Source organism: Carcharhinus amblyrhynchos, chromosome 5, assembly GCF_965287045.1.
Source record: "Carcharhinus amblyrhynchos chromosome 5, sCarAmb.v2.hapA, whole genome shotgun sequence".
NCBI classification, from domain to species: Eukaryota; Metazoa; Chordata; class Chondrichthyes; order Carcharhiniformes; family Carcharhinidae; genus Carcharhinus; species Carcharhinus amblyrhynchos.
Window position 1 is genome coordinate 47,109,135 of NC_137328.1, and position 18,200 is coordinate 47,127,334.

The window sequence follows — 18,200 nt, forward strand, 5'->3', positions numbered from 1 at the left end:
TATAACGTGTTAAGCTTTTTGTTGTTCCCTTGCCGCTCTAGATCGTCAAACATTTTGGGGCAGAGAGTCCATTTTGGGTGCAATTGGGAGATTGTAGACAAAATATGTTTTAAATGTCACTGGTTTTACCAGGTGAGTGGTTTTCCATTAAAATTCATTTGTATAATCAAAAACATAAATCTTAAATGAATCAATGCAATTGGGCAGCATAAATTGGGGATAGTTTTTCATTTTGTTTACTTCCATTGAACTACATTCATTGATTAATTTGAGACTGGTAACTGGTGCAGTTTTATTAATAGAGGTTTATCACCAAAGTAAGTATTGTAATAAGAGTGTTTACTACTTCATTAGAGAGTAACCTGATTTTAAATAACTGAAGGTGACTTTAAAAAACATATATTTGATCATTTAATAGTTTCATTGCTGTACCCGCTCATTCCTTCATGTAAGGGGGAAAAATCTTAATAGGCTTTTTTTTCCCCATACACTTAGTAAGTTAAATATTTTGGATACAAATAAACATGTGCACTTAAGATAATGAAAGCAATTTGAAGAGTCTTCCCAAACTTCAGCAGTAAGTGGAATCTTGAAATTTTGCTTTCACACACCCTAAGGTTAGGGCTTCCTATGGACAGATCTTTCACCCTCAGTCACAGCAATGTAATCTCAGTCATTGGAGGTAAGTTTCACTAACATAGTGTAAATGGAAAGTAGGCCTCTGCTGCATAGTGTTCATATCTCAAGCACTGTCGTCATATTTGATGAAAAGGAAAGTAAGGAACTGTCCACTTTGTTCCCTTCAGCCTCCATAATATGAATGGAAAAAGCTTCAATTTCAAGGCAAGTTAAAAGGTTATCTAAAGATATTGAAATTGTGTTGGTAAAGTTGACACGAAAAAAATCATCAAAATGTAACTGAAACAAAGGACTGAACCTCAACTCCCAAAAACGGATTAGTTAGGGTTGACTCTAATGTTAAAACTAGAACTCTAAAACCGAATCCTAGTTCACCCACCTCTGAGTTTAAAGGAGGCTGGACAAGGGACGGCCAGCCAACCCGCTACCTGAAGGCCAGATTCCCAATTAAATATTTCAATGGGGCAGGCACTTAGCCCCATTTTATCTCAATGAATCAGCTTACATTATGATAAAGCCTGTTCTCATTCATAAATTGCTGCAATTGGAATGCTTTGTAACATCCATGTTTGGGATGTTGATTGAAGCTTCATTTTGTCCCAGTAACTTTCAATCCTGGAATTTGTGATGTAATGGAGGTAATTTTGAATCTTGCCATCTAAATACTAACCTGGCAGATTGCATTACCCACCCTTTTCAAATTTCATTCCGTTCAAAACAATTTGGGGACGATCTGTTTCATCAGATTACTGTCCAGGTGCCCAAGTTGAAAATAATCTCCCATATTTACTGTTATTGTATTCTTCCCTGGATACATGTGAAATTACAATGGAATCTCATGTGACATAAATTAAGCTGTTGTATTCTGGGAGATAAAATTATCTTTGCCACTGAAGATGGGAGGAGGTAATATTTCTCCCCTTATTCAGCCTGTTTGTAAATCTCCTGGTTTCCAGAGCATTGGAAGTTTCCTAGAATCTGTGCCCCAGGAACCCTTAGAAGTCCCAATGCAATGTCTAGATGGGAATTTCCCAGGAAGTCTGAACTTCTGATGGGCAATTCCCCTGCTCCCTGGGACTCTCTGAAAAAGTATACAACTCTGATTTAGAGTCAGTGACTTCACATGGTTGTGACTTAGTTGCCTGAATAGTTACCAGGAACTGTTAGACAGGAGAATCCCAGTGTGACTCCCAAGTAATTATACAACTGATCTCTCCTCCCGTCATCCCTGCCCCCTGCCAATGATCTGACTTTCCCTCTTCTGCCCTCCCTCTGCCCCCCACTCCCACACCATTTCCCATCATGGGATGTCCCCCGACCTGACCAAATTCTCCATTCTAACTTGCAATGGGGCAATCACGCACAAGATCTGAGAATCCCACCCATAAGTTCTAAATGGCAGTGGAAAAATCAAGATTGGAAACACCGCAATGGAGTCAGTGGACAATTTCAAGTACTGGGGCTCCATGATAAACACCAAAGTTACATCCATGAATGCTACTCAGGTTAGATTATTGAAGCAAGTGGCATGAGCATTGACTAAGTAGCTTCAGCATGAAACTGAAAAAGCATTGAGTACAGTCATGAGTGTGGAGTGTTGATTCTATGGATGCAAGTGTGGAACTGTAAAGAAAAAGGCTGAGAGAAAGTTAAAAGCTTTGGAAATGTGGGAATGATGGAGGGTTCTCACAGTCACTGATCGATAGAAAGACAAATAATTGTGTTTGATCAAGACTAAAAGTTTAGGAATTGAAAGGATTGCTAAGCATAGTTAGAGGGAAAAAGACAGCCAAGTACAGATATTGGAAACAATGACTTGACAATCTTGGCCTGGCTACAACTGTAGGAAAAATCAATTGCAAATAGAGAAGAGGAAGGAAGAAAATCAGATCATCGATAACACTGAGTTGTGGATTGAAGGATGGCAGCCACCCACTGCTGCCGAGACAATAGAGGGCTGGCAGCTCAGCAGACTCATGGTGCCATGGTTAGTGTTGACCGTTGCTGAGGTTGCAGGTGCAGGAAGAGGGTGCATTGATAGTCAGGCCCCTTGAAGTGGTGTGTCTGGAGACACTGGGGCCATATATGGAGGTGCTGGTGATCAACTGTTGGGGTTGCTGGTGGTAGGCAGAGACATTGCAATAGGGATGGCCATTGCTGCCAGCGGAGTCCCTCCATGAGCCATGGAATAACCAAAGGAAGGGCTCCCCACTCCCTGGAGCTCAATAAGAGGGTACCAGGTTCACTCGATGGTTCCCCCATGCAGTAATGGGTACCCCACCATGGCAAATGCCCACAAAGATGGGGGGTGGCTCTTAACTGGCTACTAAACAGTCAATAGGGCTTCCTAGATGACAGCACTTTTGCCAACTTTCCTGCTGCCGCCAAAATGGCATGACAGCAGGAAGACATTTGGCATGGCTCCCCATACCACCACCCCAATACCTCGCTGTGCCATTTTGTCAGCCTTTTTTTCTCCCAGCCAATGACCAAGGGGCTGGTAAAATTTCAACAAATAATTCTTGCCTACTCCATGTCCCTTTCTACAGGGCATCACGCTACTGCCAATGGATCAGCTACCACCGGCTTCTCTTTCCATATTTCCACCAGAATATACTTGTGAACAAAGCCCTTCCCATCCATGAGCCTATCATGGAAAATTGCAGCATTATCAAAGCTTTGATGAAACTTGGTTGAGGAACAATTACAGCTTGCACCTAAATGCAACCTTTCCAACCAGCTATTCCTTCCATCAATTGCCCCACTGAGACCATCACACCTTGCTCTATCTCAGATCTGGGATAGACCATATAAGTCACAACTGCGTCCTGCTCTCATCTGTCAAAACTGTTCACAAAGATTTATCAGAATGTTGCCTGGTGTAGAGAGAATTAGCTATTAGGAGAGGTTGGAAAAACTTGGTTTGTTCTCACTAAAATGACAGAGGTTGAGGGGACCTCTTAGAAGTCTACAAGATTATGAGGGTTGAACACAGAGTGGATAGTCAGAAGTTTTTTCCCAGAGTGGAAGAGTCAATTACTCGGAGGCACAGGTTTAAGGTGCGAAGAGAAAGGTTTAAAGAAGATGTATGAGGCAAGTTTTTTTACACAGAGGGTGGTGGGTGCCTGGAACTCACTGCCAGGGGGAGTAGTGGAAGCAGATACGATAGTGACTTTCAGAGGGCGTCTGGACAAATACATGAATAGAATGGGAATAGAGGGATATGGTCTCTGGAAGGAGGGGTTTTAGTTCAGACAGGCAGCATGGCAGGTATGGAGGGCCGAAGGGCCTGTTCCTGTGCAGTAATTTTCTTTGTTCTTTTATTTCAGGATCATCCTGGAATGCAGAAAGCTCCTGACCACATGTTCTCTAGTGCACACCATCTTCTGAAACCAATTTACTCCTTTCATCCAAGTGTGAGAAGCTTGCAGACTTCTCTGTCATTAATATTGAGACCTACTCATCAGCTGCCTCTATTACTTCTCTTTCTTTCACTAGTACACTGACCATTCTTGTTCTTAGGCTTCCCTCACCCTTGCCCTGAAGTTGTATCTTTCTCTAGTTTCCCTTCTCATGCTCTTCCAAGCCAATCTTGTTCATGGGACCCATCTTCTGCTCCCTTGAATATTTTCCCATTAAATTACTGACCACTAAGCTTCCCTTCCTATGACTCCTCTATTAGCTGAGATTCTTAATGGTGTTCTTTCCTCAGATAATGATGAACAGAGAAACAGGTTTACAGGAAGAACTGGAGGCAATGATACACACCACTGATACACACCAGTGAGTCAGTGTATTGAGAAGCACTTGTAATCAGTGAATGAAGAGCTAAGCCAGGGAGCATTTGGGTTGGCCAGGAAATCTTCCCAGTCCAGTACAACTTCACCCAGGAGGAGAAACTGAAGGATGGTGGACGAGGCACCAGTAAAGGGTGTGGTTACGTTGGCCAGTCTACAGCTGTAAAGGCAGCTATCTTTAAGTGTTCCAGCCAGAAAAAAATTGCTGAGATGAGGTAGGCAATGCAACAGGCATTGATGTAAGCAGTTGTTTGAATGGCTTGGATATGTGGTTTAAAGCTCAACTCGGGTTCAGATTAAAGGAATAGCCAAAAAAGGGGATAAAATCAGTGGCAGAATTTGGTATGTTTGTGAAGAATGTGGAAGCTGAGTGGTGACACAGATTCAATTTTGTGCTTTCTAATGCTATCCTGGAGGATGTTTTAACTCATCTAAGATGTCATGTATGCACGGCACAGAGGCACAATGATTAGCACTGCTGCCTCACAGACCAGTGACCCAGGTTCAATTCCTGGTTTGGATCACTATCTATGCGGAGTCTGCATGTTCTCCCCATGTCTGCATAGGTTTCCTTTGGATGCTCCAGTTTCCTCCCACAGTCTGAACGACTTGCTGTTTAGGTGGATTGACCATGCTAAATTCTCCCTCAGTGTATCCAAGCAGGTGCCAGAGCGAGGCGACTAGGGGATTTTTACAGTAACTTCATTGCAGTGTTAATGTAAGCCTACTTGTGATGCAGATAAATTAACTTAAATTTAAACATGATAGGCAGTCAGATAGCATGAAGCAATTTAGAGAAATGGCAGGGTGGTAGGGGTAATTATTGTCTCTGTCACTCTATTTGTGCCTAAAAATGGGGTAGTGGAGGGATCAAAATTACATTGGAAACAACAATGTTCATCCATTGGGAATTTTCTGAAGGTTTCAATCTAGGTGATTAGAACCACTGCTCAATGTCAGCAAGGTCCTACTAAATGCATGCTCATTTGCCCATGTTGCTGCCTAAAGTTCTTTCCCCAGCTACAAGCCATAGTAAGTAACATAGAGATTGTCCACAATTATTAAATGGAATTATAGAACCCCTGCAGTGCAGAAAGGACATTTCGCCATCAAGCCTGCACCAACAACAATCCCATCCATGCCCTATTCCTGTAACCCCCTGTATTTACCCTGTTAATCTCTCTGACACTAAGGGGCAATTTAGCATGGCCAATGACCAAACCCACACACCTTTGGAGTGTGGAAGGAAACCAAAGCATCTGGAAGAAACCCACGCAGACACAGGGAGAACGTGCTAACTCAACACAGACAGTGGCCCGAGGCCCGAATTGAACCTGAATCCCTAGCACTGTGAGGCAGCAGTGCTAATCACTGTGCCAACATGCCACTCTTGCAGATTCTTAATGGATTCCTATCTGCTCTTAACTAAAAGAAGTGAATAATTTGGGATACATGTTGCCTGAATTACAGTACAGTTTTTGCTACTTAAAATGATTTCAAATGTGGTATAACATTCTAAGATTTTAAGGGTTTTCTGGCAATACAATCTTTTCTTCATGGGAGTCCAACCTGGCAAGAGGCTTAGAAACAACAGCTGCAGGAAGAAGGAGAAAATATCATTATGGCTGCAATAAAAGCAAATAAAAAGAGTGCTTGCAGAAAACCTTCCCTTCTTGACAAGGTTTATAGGCCGAGGTTAACATACCTATCTTTGATGAATTGCATGTCTCCAGGGATCTATAATCAAATTTTATCATGTCCTGCAGTCAACTATCATAGTTAGTATAACATTGCCTGTTGCAGGCAAGGACACTGCAGTTGTGAACTTCTTGGCCTCGTTGCTGGGTCTATTGGTAACATCAGTTAGTCTGTAGTTCATGCTTGCATTAAGCAAGGAAATAAGGTCCTACTTACCAGAAGAAAAGCTTTAATCATTTTCAACTGAAATACGTCTCCAGAATTTTTGACATTTTAGAATGTGAGTTTGCCTTCCAGTTGCCTGGGCTGTCCCATCCACAACATTTGGTCCTTCTTCCCTGAATCAGTGTATCACCCAGATAAGACCCTCCTAACTCATTTTCCATGTCACCTGGGGTGCTGGTATTTGTGCTAATGTCGGAAGTGTCAGAGAAAGTAACACTGTATCTTTGAGGTGTTCTTGCTTTCAGTCTGTGTGACAGCAAGTTTCAAGTTATCTGAAGATTCTTGAAAAAAAGGAGGCAAAGCTAATCATGAGTTTGTCATGCTGAGTTTGCAACTAAGTGAGTGAGAGAGTTAAGTAGAAGGAGAGACTGGAGGATGCTCAAACGCAGTATTTGGTCTCCAGCTGGCATTTTCAATGAAGTCTGCCTTTGTCACTGATGATGTGGATATGCCAGCGTTGGACTGGGGTAAACACAGTAAAAAGTCTGACAACACCAGGTTTAAGTCCAACCGATTTATTTGATAGTAAACTCACTAGCTTTCAAGGTTTCCCTCTTCTTCAGGTGAAGAAGAGGGAAACTCTCCATTCACCTGAAGAAGAGGGAAACCTTGAAAGCTAGTGAGTTTACTATCAAATAAATCAGTTGGACTTAAACCTGGCGTTGTCAGACTTTTTACTTTGTCACTGATGTCAGTAGTACCTCATCCATCAGCCCTGGCACCTATAGAGGTAGGACCTCCTGCTTACCTCACATGCTTCCTTCCTTTGTGTGGTAGCTCTTCCTGCAAGGGGGAGGTGTTGTTCGTCTGTGCCCTGTTTTCAAATGCTTTGAATTGTCCTGAGGTTGTGAAAGTCATTATATAAAAGCAAATCCTACTTTATTAGCATTGGCACTTGCTGATTGAAATTCAATGAAAATGGCCAAGACACTCTGCCAACTCCATCAGATATGCAGGGTGCACCCCACACAACCAATGCAGACCACGTTTGGAAAGCATCAGCAAACATTTCCAGCCTATTCTCCATTTGAAGCAAGCCAGATTGGCGACATCCTGAAGACTGACACTTTGTGTGACACCTTTGAAAGAACTCACTTCAACGTGGTTCCGTGGGATAATTCCAGCACCAGATAGTTTGACAATGTTAAATAGAGGTTGAACATTCATTGCTCAAGGCAGTTCAGGATGTCCCGCCTTATTTGGTGCTGGAAGGCATTTCATATTCACTGTATAGTCACTGCACTTGTCCTTTATCGTTATCTTTCAGGAGAGAAAATAAATCATTCCATGTTGAAAGTGGTGAAGAGGGTTTAAGTGAGACCCAGTGGAAGGCGCCCAAGGGGGAAAACAAGTGCAAGAAGGTTAATCGGCTCGGTGTTAAACCTATCGGGGTATTGCTAATATTTTGGAGCAGACAAGGGTTGGGAGAATGTTGTCTGTGGCCGCAGCAGCAGTGGCAGGAGCAATTGCCTTGTTGTTCCTCCTGAACCTCAGTTTCCCCTCTCTGCGTGAAGATATCCGCTTCATGCTCAGAGCCAGCAAGTTCGTCACGAAGTTGTTAAAAGTTTACCTCACCAAGCGGGTGCTGACGGTGCTGGAGCGCTTCGCGCAGCGGGTGGAAGCCACCCCACACAAAACCTTCCTGCTGTTCGAGGGCCACCCGTACACTTACCGCGACGTGGATGCTCGGAGCAACCGGGTGGCTCGGGTCTTCCTGGAGCGGCAGCCCGGCCTCAGGGCGGGAGACACGGTGGCGCTGCTCATGAACAACGAGCCCGACTTCGTGTGCGTCTGGTTCGGCTTGTCCAAGCTGGGCTGCACCGTGGCTTTCCTCAACACTAACCTCCGCACACGCTCTCTCTTGCATTGCCTGGCCAGCTCCGGGGCCAAGACCCTCGTCGTGGGCGCAGGTAAGGAAGGATTTTACTTAAATATTACTGCAAACTACTGCGGATGCTGGAATCTGAAAGAGAAAATGCTGCAAAATCCCAGCGGGTCTGACAGCACCTGTGGGGAGAGAATAGAGTGAGAAGTCTCACAACACCAGGTTAAAGTCCAACATGTTTATTTGGTAGCAAAAGCCGCAACGGCGAAGGAGCAAGGGCTGCTCCTTCGTCAGGTGAGTGGGAGTTCTGCTCACAAACAGGGCGCATAAAGACATAAACCCAATTTACAAAATAATGATTGGAAAGCAAATCTTTACAGGTAATCAAGTCTTAAAAGTGCAGACTGTGTGAGTGGAGAGAGCATTAAGCACAGGTTAAAGAGACATATATTGTCTCCAGACAAGACAGTTAGTGAGATTTTGCAAGTCCAGGCAAGTCGTGGGGGTTACAGATAGTGTGACATGAACCCAAGATCCTGGTTGAGGCCATCCTCACGTGTGTGGAACTTGGCTATCAGCCTCTGCTCAGCGACTTTGTGCTGCCATGTATCATGAAGGACGCCTTGGAGAACGCTTATCTGAAGATCAGAGGCTGAATGCCCGTGACCACTGAAGTGTTCCCCGACAGGAAGAGAACAGTGTTGCCTGGTGATTGTTGAGTGGTGTTCATTCATCCGTTGTTGTAGTGTCTGCATGGTCTCCCCAGTGTATCACGGGACATCCTTTCCTGCAGTGTATCAGGTAGACAACATTGGCCAAGTTGCAAAAGTATGTACTGTGTACCTGGTGGATGGTGTTCTCACATGAGATGATGTCATCCGTGTCAGTAGAGCCAAAGTTTTGAGTCAGGATGACTCATCCTCAGCACACAAGGGAGGATTTTTTGTCCCGTTCTAGCACCTCTCGCCTCCTTAGAATGGCCCAGAGTTGTTGACAGTTTAAAGTCCTTTTAAAGTTTATTTATTAATGGCACAAGTATTCTTACATTAACACTGCAGTGAAGTTACCATGAAAGTCTCCTAGTTGCCACACTCTGGCGCCTGTTCAGTGCATTGGCCAATGCATCTAACCAACACCTCTTTCAAACTGGGAGAAAACTGGAGAATCTGGAGGAAACACCACACAGACACGGGGAGAACATGCAGACTTTGCACAGAAGTGACCCAAGCCGGGAATTGAACCCAGATCCCTGGTGCTGGGAGGCAGCTGTGCTAACCACTGTGTGATTATGTTGCCAGTCAGTGAAGTACTTCAGTTCAGTCACTGTATTAATGTAGAGCATGCAGCAGCTAATCTGCCCAGCGTCTAGTCAATGACCACATCATTACCTTGTGTTGGATGAGGTGAATGCTAGCCAGGATACTGGGGAGATCGCTGCTTTTCTTTGCATGTTGCCATTGAAACTTTGACATCTACTTGAGCTGAGAAACAGGAACATCCTGTTCAAAAGATAAGGCTTCCCATCCATGTAGCAGTATCTCAGCATTGCACTGAGGTATCATACATTATATGGTCATGTTCCTTGACTAAGGCTTGAACCCTAAACTCTTTGACTCAAACTGCTCCTCCTTCCTTTGCTTGTTTTTAAACATTGAAGAAGACAGTCAAAACATCATCTGTTTCTGACTGACTGTCAGAAACAGTCAGTTTTTTTAGGACTGGTGAGGGCACTTTTTGTTCAGATTGGTGATCCTGATTTTTTTCAGTGAGCCTTCATCAGCAGCAGTTGGGCCTCAAGAGTTGGGGATGCTTCCATGGAAGTTCTCCACTTGAGGAAGTTGACCCCACATGAGGATGTCTAATTTACATTGTTTCAGAGTCACTTTTAAACAGTTTTATATTGCTTCTATAAAAGCAAAATAATATTTCTACGTTAACTGTGTTTCTCTCTCCACAGATGCTGACAGACCTGCTGAGTTAATCCAGCAGTTTCTGTTTTTATTTTGTATCCCTTTTGCTGCCCACCATGAGATTGCCTCCCAGTTATCAATGCCCCATAAAAGATTTTCTATCAGGGTGACTTCAGAAGCTTCCACCACATGATCAAACCAGTATTGCTATGCCTTCATAATCAAGGCATCTCCTTCTGGCGTATTTGCTTTTGCTTTAAGAGCTTCAATGTCAGGAATCTTGTCTTACCATCTTATCTTCATTAGTTATCTCAAGTAGCTGAGGTGAAAGTGATTCTGTTTAGTTTGACATTGTGTTAGTGTTGCATAGAATTTACTTTACAGGAATGCTTACGTTTCATAGACAGGGCAGGGCAGGGCTATCAGATCAACAACTCTCTCTATACTTTGAGCTCAGTCTGAAGGCTGATCCCTTTCTTGTTCCTGGTTTCCTCAAAAGCTGAATTGGCCTTGGTGCTTCTGTTGGATGTTTCTGTATCAATATGCACTATTCTGGTCTGGGTAAATCTGTGCAAAGCCTTGAAGTGTGTAAGAACGTTCCCAATGGTGGGGGTGTCCAGAACTGGGGCTGATAGTTTGAGGAGAAACTGAGCTGAGGAGAAATTTCTTTACCCAGAGGCTGGTGAATGTATGGAATTCACTACCGACACTGTAGTTGAGGCCAAAACATTGTCTGATTTCAAGAAGAAATTAGATACAACTAGAACATAGAACATAGAACATTACAGCGTGGAACAGGCCCTTCGGCCCACAATGTTGCGCCGACCAGTCTTATTTTAAAAAAAAAACATTGACCCACTAATCGAAACCAATCCCTTTTCGTCCATAAACCTATCCACCAATCTCTTAAACGCCCCCAAACTAGGCGCATTTACAACTGCAGCAGGCAGGGCATTCCAGTCCCTCACCACCCTCTGGGTAAAGAACCTGCCCCTGACATCCGTCCTATAACTACCCCCCCTTAATTTAAAGCCATGCCCCCTCGTGCTAGCTTTCTCCATCTGAGGAAACAGGCTATCACCATCCACCCTATCTAAACCTCTAATCATCTTATATGTTTCTATAAGATCCCCTCTTAGCCGCCTTCTTTCCAGTGAAAACAACCCCAAATCCCTCAGTCTCTCCTCATAGGACCTCCCCTGCATACCAGGCAACATCCTGGTAAACCTCCTCTGCACCCTCTCCAAAGCCTCCACATCCTTCCTGTAATGTGGGGACCAGAACTGCACACAGTACTCCAAGTGCGGCCGCACCAGAGTTGTGTACAGTTGCAACATGACGCTGCGACTCCTAAATTCAATCCCCCTACCAATAAACGCCAAGACACCGTACGCCTTCTTAACAACCTTATCTACTTGATTCCCAACTTTCAGGGATCTATGTACACATACACCTAGATCCCTCTGCTCCTCCACTCTATTCAAAGTCCTCCCGTTAGCCCTATACTCAACACATCTGTTATTCCTACCGAAATGGATTACCTCACACTTCTCCGCATTAAACTCCATCCGCCACCTCGCGGCCCAGCTCTGCAACCTGTCCAAGTCACCCTGCAAACTTCGACACCCTTCCTCACAATCTACCACACCTCCGACTTTGGTGTCATCAGCAAACTTACTAATCCACCCAACTATACCCTCATCCAGATCATTAATAAAGATTACAAACAGCAGTGGCCCCAAAACAGATCCCTGAGGCACACCACTCGTAACCGAACTCCATGATGAATAATTACCATCAACCACCACCCTCTGTCTCCTATCTGCTAACCAATTCCTGATCCAAGTACCTAAATTACCACCAATCCCATACATCTGCATTTTCTGCAGAAGCATACCATGGTGAACCTTATCAAACGCCTTACTAAAATCCATATATACCACGTCTACTGCCTTACCCCTATCCACCTCTTTGGTCACCTTCTCAAAGAACTCAATAAGGTTAGTAAGGCACGACCTTCCCGCTACAAAACCATGCTGACTATCTCTAATCAATTCATTACTCTCCAAATAACTATAAATCCTATCCCTAATAATTCTTTCTAAAACCTTGCCCACTACAGAAGTAAGACTCACTGGTCTATAATTCCCAGGGAAGTCTCTGTTCCCCTTCTTAAACAATGGGACAACATTCGCTGTCCTCCAATCTTCCGGTACTATACCAGAGACCAACGACGACCTGAAGATCAGAGCCAGTGGCTCTGCAATCACCTCTCTTGCCTCCCATAGAATCCTAGGGTAAATCCCGTCTGGACCAGGGGACTTATCTATTTTCAACCCTTCTAGAATATCCAACACATCCTCTGTATCAACTGCAATACTTTCTATTTTACACCCCTTCACCCCAGTGACCTCCTCAGCTACATTCATATCGTCCTGCGTGAACACCGAAGAGAAATAATGGTTCAATGCCTCTCCAATCTCTTCCGGTTCCACACACAACCTCCCCCTACTGTCTGTAACTGGCCCTAATCTTGCCCTAACCAACCATCTGTTCTTGACATACCTATAGAACGCCTTAGGATTCTCCTTAATCCTATCAGCCAAAGTCATCTCATGCCCTCTTCTAGCCCTTCTTAACTCCCTCTTCAACTCCCTCCTAGCCAATCTAAAGCTTTCTACTGCACTACCCGAGCCCTCAAGCCTCATCCGAACATAAGCCTCCTTCTTCTTCCTAACCAACAAATCAACTTTTTTTGTGCACCACGGTTCCCTAGCCCTACCAATTCCTCCTTGCCTGACAGGGACATACCTATCACAGACCCGCAGTAGCTGCTCCTTGAAAAAACTCCACATTTCAGACGTTCCTAGTCCCTGTAATCTCCTAGTCCAACCAATGCTTCCTAATTCTCTCCTAATGGCCTCATAATTACCCTTCCCCCAGCTAAAACTACTGACCCGAGGTTCATGCCTATCCCTTTCCATCACTAAGGTGAACGTAACCGAATTGTGGTCACTATCACCAAAAAGCACACCAACTTCCAAGTCTAGCACCTGGTCTGGCTCATTTCCCAGCACCAAGTCCAATATAGCCTCACCTCTAGTTGGCCTATCTACATATTGAGTCAAAAAACCTTCCTGCACACTTTGAACAAAAACTGACCCCTCTAACGAGCTAGAGCTATAGCAATTCCAATCAATGTTAGTAAAGTTAAAATCCCCCATAACAATTACCCTATTACTTTCACTCCTAACCAGGATCGTCTCTGCAATCCTTTCCTCAACCTCTCTAGAACTTTTTGGAGGTCTATAAAAGACTCCCAACAGGGTGACCTCTCCTCTCCTATTTCTAATTTCTGCCCATACTACCTCAACAGACAAGTCCTCATTAAACTTCCTCTCTGAGACTGTGATATAGTCCTTGACCAATAATGCTACTCCACCCCCCCTTCTACCTCCTTCTCTACTCCGACTAAAGCACTTGTATCCCGGCACCTGCAACATCCATTCCTGACCCTGCTCTATCCACGTCTCTGAAATGGCCACAACATCAAAGTCCCAGGTACTGGTCCACGCTGCAAGTTCATCCACTTTATTGCGAATACTCCTCACGTTAAAGTATATACATTTCAAACCTCGCTCCGCCCCACCCCCACAATGCCGTGCAATGCCGTCCCCTTCTATGCCCCCCTCACTTTCACCCCCTCTACCCAGGATCCCACCCCCCCTCTGAATCAGTTTAAACCACTCCGCATAGCCTTCACAAATTTACCCCCCAGGATATTTGTTCCCCTCTGGTTCAGATGTATACCATCACTCTTATAGAGATCCCACCTTCCCCAGAATGAGCCCCAATTGCTCAAGTAATTAAACCCCTCCCTCCTGCACCATCCTCTCAGCCACAAGTTCAAACTTTCCCTCTCCCTATTCCTCTCTAAACTGTCCCGTGGCACAGGCAAGAGTCCAGAGATAACCACTCTGTTTGACTTGGCCTTTAGTTTCCATCCCAACTCCATGAAACTCTGCTTAATATCCCCTTCCCTTAGCCTCCCTATGTCATGTGTCCCCACATGAATTATAACTTGGGGTTGATCACCCTCTCCCCTAAGAGTCTTGAATATCCTCTCTGACACATCCCGGACCCCAGCCCCTGGTAGGCAACACACCAGCCCTGAGTCCCTACCCTTACTACCAACTCTCCTATCCGTCCCCTTAACTGTAGAGTCCCCAATCACGAGGCCCAATCTCTTGCATCCCCTAGACACCTGAGCTTTTACAATAGGCTCACCCCCAGAGTCCTGCTCCCTTTGGCTATCCCCAGTTGATGCTTCCTCAACTGTAGCCTCCAGGACCGAAAACCTATTTTGGAGGGGAACAGCCCCAGGGGATTCTCCTCCCACATGCTTCTTTCCCCTCCTCTTGACATTGACCCAAGACTGATTACTAGGAGTGACTATTTCCTTAAAACTCCTATCAATGTCTCTCTCTGCCTCACGAATTATGCGGAGCTCATCTAATTCCACCTCCAGCTCCTTAACACGCTCCTCCAGAAGCTTCAATCTAAGACACTTCCTACAAGTAAAATCCCCTGAAACACTACTGGAGTCCCTCACCACATACATCCCACAGGAGATGCAGCACACTGCCCGAACTGCCATCCCTGAAACAGGTAACAGCAAAAAAAAAGAGTAAAAAATATAAAAAAAAACTTCCCCACACTTATAATTAGGTTAGAGGAGGTGGGAGGGTGGGATTCTCTACTAGTGTAGAGAATCGGGTATCCTCTCTGGACTAATTTATAGGGTTAGAGGCCTGAAGAAAAAAAAAACTACAACTACCGGTCGACGCCCTAGTGACGACTTCCGGTTTCTAACTAATTTTAAAAAAAAAACGCCGAAAAAACTCGCAACTGAAACTAGAATTAAACAGTTAAGCAAAATAAACAGAAAAAAAACCGCACCTTTTTACTGCCTCCTTACTCGCACAAAAATCGCTGCCTCTCGACTCTGCTCCAACGGAACAATGAGGCCGATTCGCAGTGGTGAGTGCTTTTAAACCCGAAAAAAACTACAACTACCGGTCGACGCCCTAGTGACGACTTCCGGTTTCTAACTAATTTTAAAAAAAAAACGCCGAAAAAACTCGCAACTGAAACTAGAATTAAACAGTTAAGCAAAATAAACAGAAAAAAAACCGCACCTTTTTACTGCCTCCTTACTCGCACAAAAATCGCTGCCTCTCGACTCTGCTCCAACGGAACAATGAGGCCGATTCGCAGTGGTGAGTGCTTTTAAACCCGAAAAAAACTACAACTACCGGTCGACGCCCTAGTGACGACTTCCGGTTTCTAACTAATTTTAAAAAAAAAAGCCGAAAAAACTCGCAACTGAAACTAGAATTAAACAGTTAAGCAAAATAAACAGAAAAAAAACCGCACCTTTTTACTGCCTCCTTACTCGCACAAAAATCGCTGCCTCTCGACTCTGCTCCAACGGAACAATGAGGCCGATTCGCAGTGGTGAGTGCTTTTAAACCCGAAAAAAACTACAACTACCGGTCGACGCCCTAGTGACGACTTCCGGTTTCTAACTAATTTTAAAAAAAAAACGCCGAAAAAACTCGCAACTGAAACTAGAATTAAACAGTTAAGCAAAATAAACAGAAAAAAAACCGCACCTTTTTACTGCCTCCTTACTCGCACAAAAATCGCTGCCTCTCGACTCTGCTCCAACGGAACAATGAGGCCGATTCGCAGTGGTGAGTGCTTTTAAACCCGAAAAAAACTACAACTACCGGTCGACGCCCTAGTGACGACTTCCGGTTTCTAACTAATTTTAAAAAAAAAACGCCGAAAAAACTCGCAACTGAAACTAGAATTAAACAGTTAAGCAAAATAAACAGAAAAAAAACCGCACCTTTTTACTGCCTCCTTACTCGCACAAAAATCGCTGCCTCTCGACTCTGCTCCAACGGAACAATGAGGCCGATTCGCAGTGGTGAGTGCTTTTAAACCCGAAAAAAACTACAACTACCGGTCGACGCCCTAGTGACGACTTCCGGTTTCTAACTAATTTTAAAAAAAAAACGCCGAAAAAACTCGCAACTGAAACTAGAATTAAACAGTTAAGCAAAATAAACAGAAAAAAAACCGCACCTTTTTACTGCCTCCTTACTCGCACAAAAATCGCTGCCTCTCGACTCTGCTCCAACGGAACAATGAGGCCGATTCGCAGTGGTGAGTGCTTTTAAACCCGAAAAAAACTACAACTACCGGTCGACGCCCTAGTGACGACTTCCGGTTTCTAACTCTTTGAGCTAAAGGGATGATGGGATTATGAGAGGAAGAGGGGAATCAGGAAATTGAATTTGATGATCAGCCATGATCAAACTAAATGGTGGAGCAAGCTCGAAGAGCTGGAAACCGGCGGGAAGGCAGGTAAGTAATTTGAATCTTTTTTAAAATGGATTTTAAATATGTTTAGCAGTTCATTATCGGAAACTTTCAGGTCGTGATTGAATCTCCCACCCAGCTAAGAGTACTTCATTCCGGTGGGGTTTACACCAGATCCTCACATTCGGGAAACTAGCTGGTGATCCTGCTGGAATGAAGGGGGCAATCGGGGTCCTTCAGGGGCGGTGGGGGTGGTGGTGCCCCCTGGGCATGGGCACCTCAGCAGTGTCAGCCTACGCCCCTGGCACTGCTCAAGGAGTGAAATATTCATGCCCAGGGGGCACCTTGGCATTGCCCATCAGGCATTGGGCAGTGCCAAGGGGGCAGGGTCTATTGTGGGTGGGGCCTAGGGGCAATCAATGGAGGTGGGGGGTTCTGCTGCCACTCTGCATGGTAAATGGATTGGAGGGAGGCCAGCAACTGGGGTGAGCTGGGGAGGGGGGGATCTGACCCCAGGGGGGAGGGTCTGCCAGGGTGAAGGGGGCTAGGGGGAATCACCACTGCTGGGGGTCTGGGCTGGACACTGGACTGCTCTGAGATGGGGTGGGGATCAGGGCTAGCCAGGGAATTGTTGTGGGGACTGCAATTGGGCTGTGGGGGGTGGGGGGCATGCTAGAGGGGCAGCATTGCAGGGGGTCCCAGGTTCGCCAGCGATCAAGCTGGCCAGCAAATGGGGAGACTGACAGATCGTAGCCACTGTGCATGCACAGAGTTCCAGAGCTGTCAGAGAGATAAGTTGGGATTTAGAACACTTTTCCCGCCAATTCAGCACTTTTGGAAGAATTGTGGCCTTTATTTCCCAGAAAGCTTTTGAGACTTGATTTAATTGAAATTTTCAAAACGCAATCAATACATTTTTATTAGTCCAGAGTACTAAAAGTTTCAGAAGTAAGGCAGTAGATGGACTTAGGATTCAAATCAACCTTGATGTAACTAAAAGGCAGAGCAGGCTTGAGGGGATGAATAGTTTCCTCCTTCTTCACGTGATTTAGAAATTTATATCTCTTACTTTCTTTGACATGTTTGTAGAGAAATGTATATTTTTGTACAGCTTATGCTAACATTGGACAACTTAGATCCTAGATTTAACTCGACTTAGTAGATCCTAACTTTGTTAGTTTTAGAAACCGTGGAGAAAAGTTTCTGAACACATTCATAGGAGTGCTGATGAATTTTTAACATAGAAAATAAAATATTTATTAAAACTAGAAACAAAAGATTGGAAAGATCTCAGTACAAGAACAAGAAGATGATTTGTGCTTTGCCAAATCAGCAATATCTTTACAAGTTCCCAAAAAATGGCAGTGTTAGATTCTGGCTGAAAACCAGCATGTTTCTCCCCAGAGGAACAAGCAGATTTTCTCTCCAAATCTTCTGACGCTTTGTCCAAACAAACGCAGGGAGCATGTTTTGCACTGTCATTTCTGCTGGGTGAGGTCTTTGTATACATATGTGTGGGGTGTGGGGGTGGGGAGCGCAGCAGCATGGTGGCATGGTGGTTAGCACTGCTGCCTCACAGCAGCAGGGACTGGGTTCAATTCCAGCCTCGGGTGACTATGTGGAGTTTGCTCTTCCTTCTTGTATCTGTGTGGGTTTCCTCCCACACTCCAAAGATGTGTGGGTTAGGTTGATTGGCCATGGTTAATTACCCCTTGG

The 18,200-nt window shown here is 44.7% G+C and overlaps 2 protein-coding genes across 2 annotated transcripts in view; one reads left to right on the forward strand and one right to left on the reverse strand.

The window, feature by feature from the left end:
* Window positions 1–7,416, reverse strand: part of LOC145343432 (uncharacterized) — a 62,971-nt gene extending 55,555 nt beyond the window's left edge. Inside the window, exon 1 of the mRNA XM_080189661.1 lies at window positions 7,108–7,416. Within this exon, the coding sequence (XP_080045787.1) occupies window positions 7,108–7,217 (110 nt within the window). The 5' untranslated portion in view covers window positions 7,218–7,416. The remainder of the gene's footprint in view (window positions 1–7,107) is intronic.
* A 163-nt stretch (window positions 7,417–7,579) lies between these two features.
* slc27a6 (solute carrier family 27 member 6) overlaps window positions 7,580–18,200 on the forward strand; it is a 78,226-nt gene continuing 67,605 nt past the window's right edge. The window contains exon 1 of the mRNA XM_080188737.1: window positions 7,580–8,269. Coding sequence (XP_080044863.1) covers window positions 7,789–8,269 — 481 coding nt within the window. The 5' untranslated portion in view covers window positions 7,580–7,788. The remainder of the gene's footprint in view (window positions 8,270–18,200) is intronic.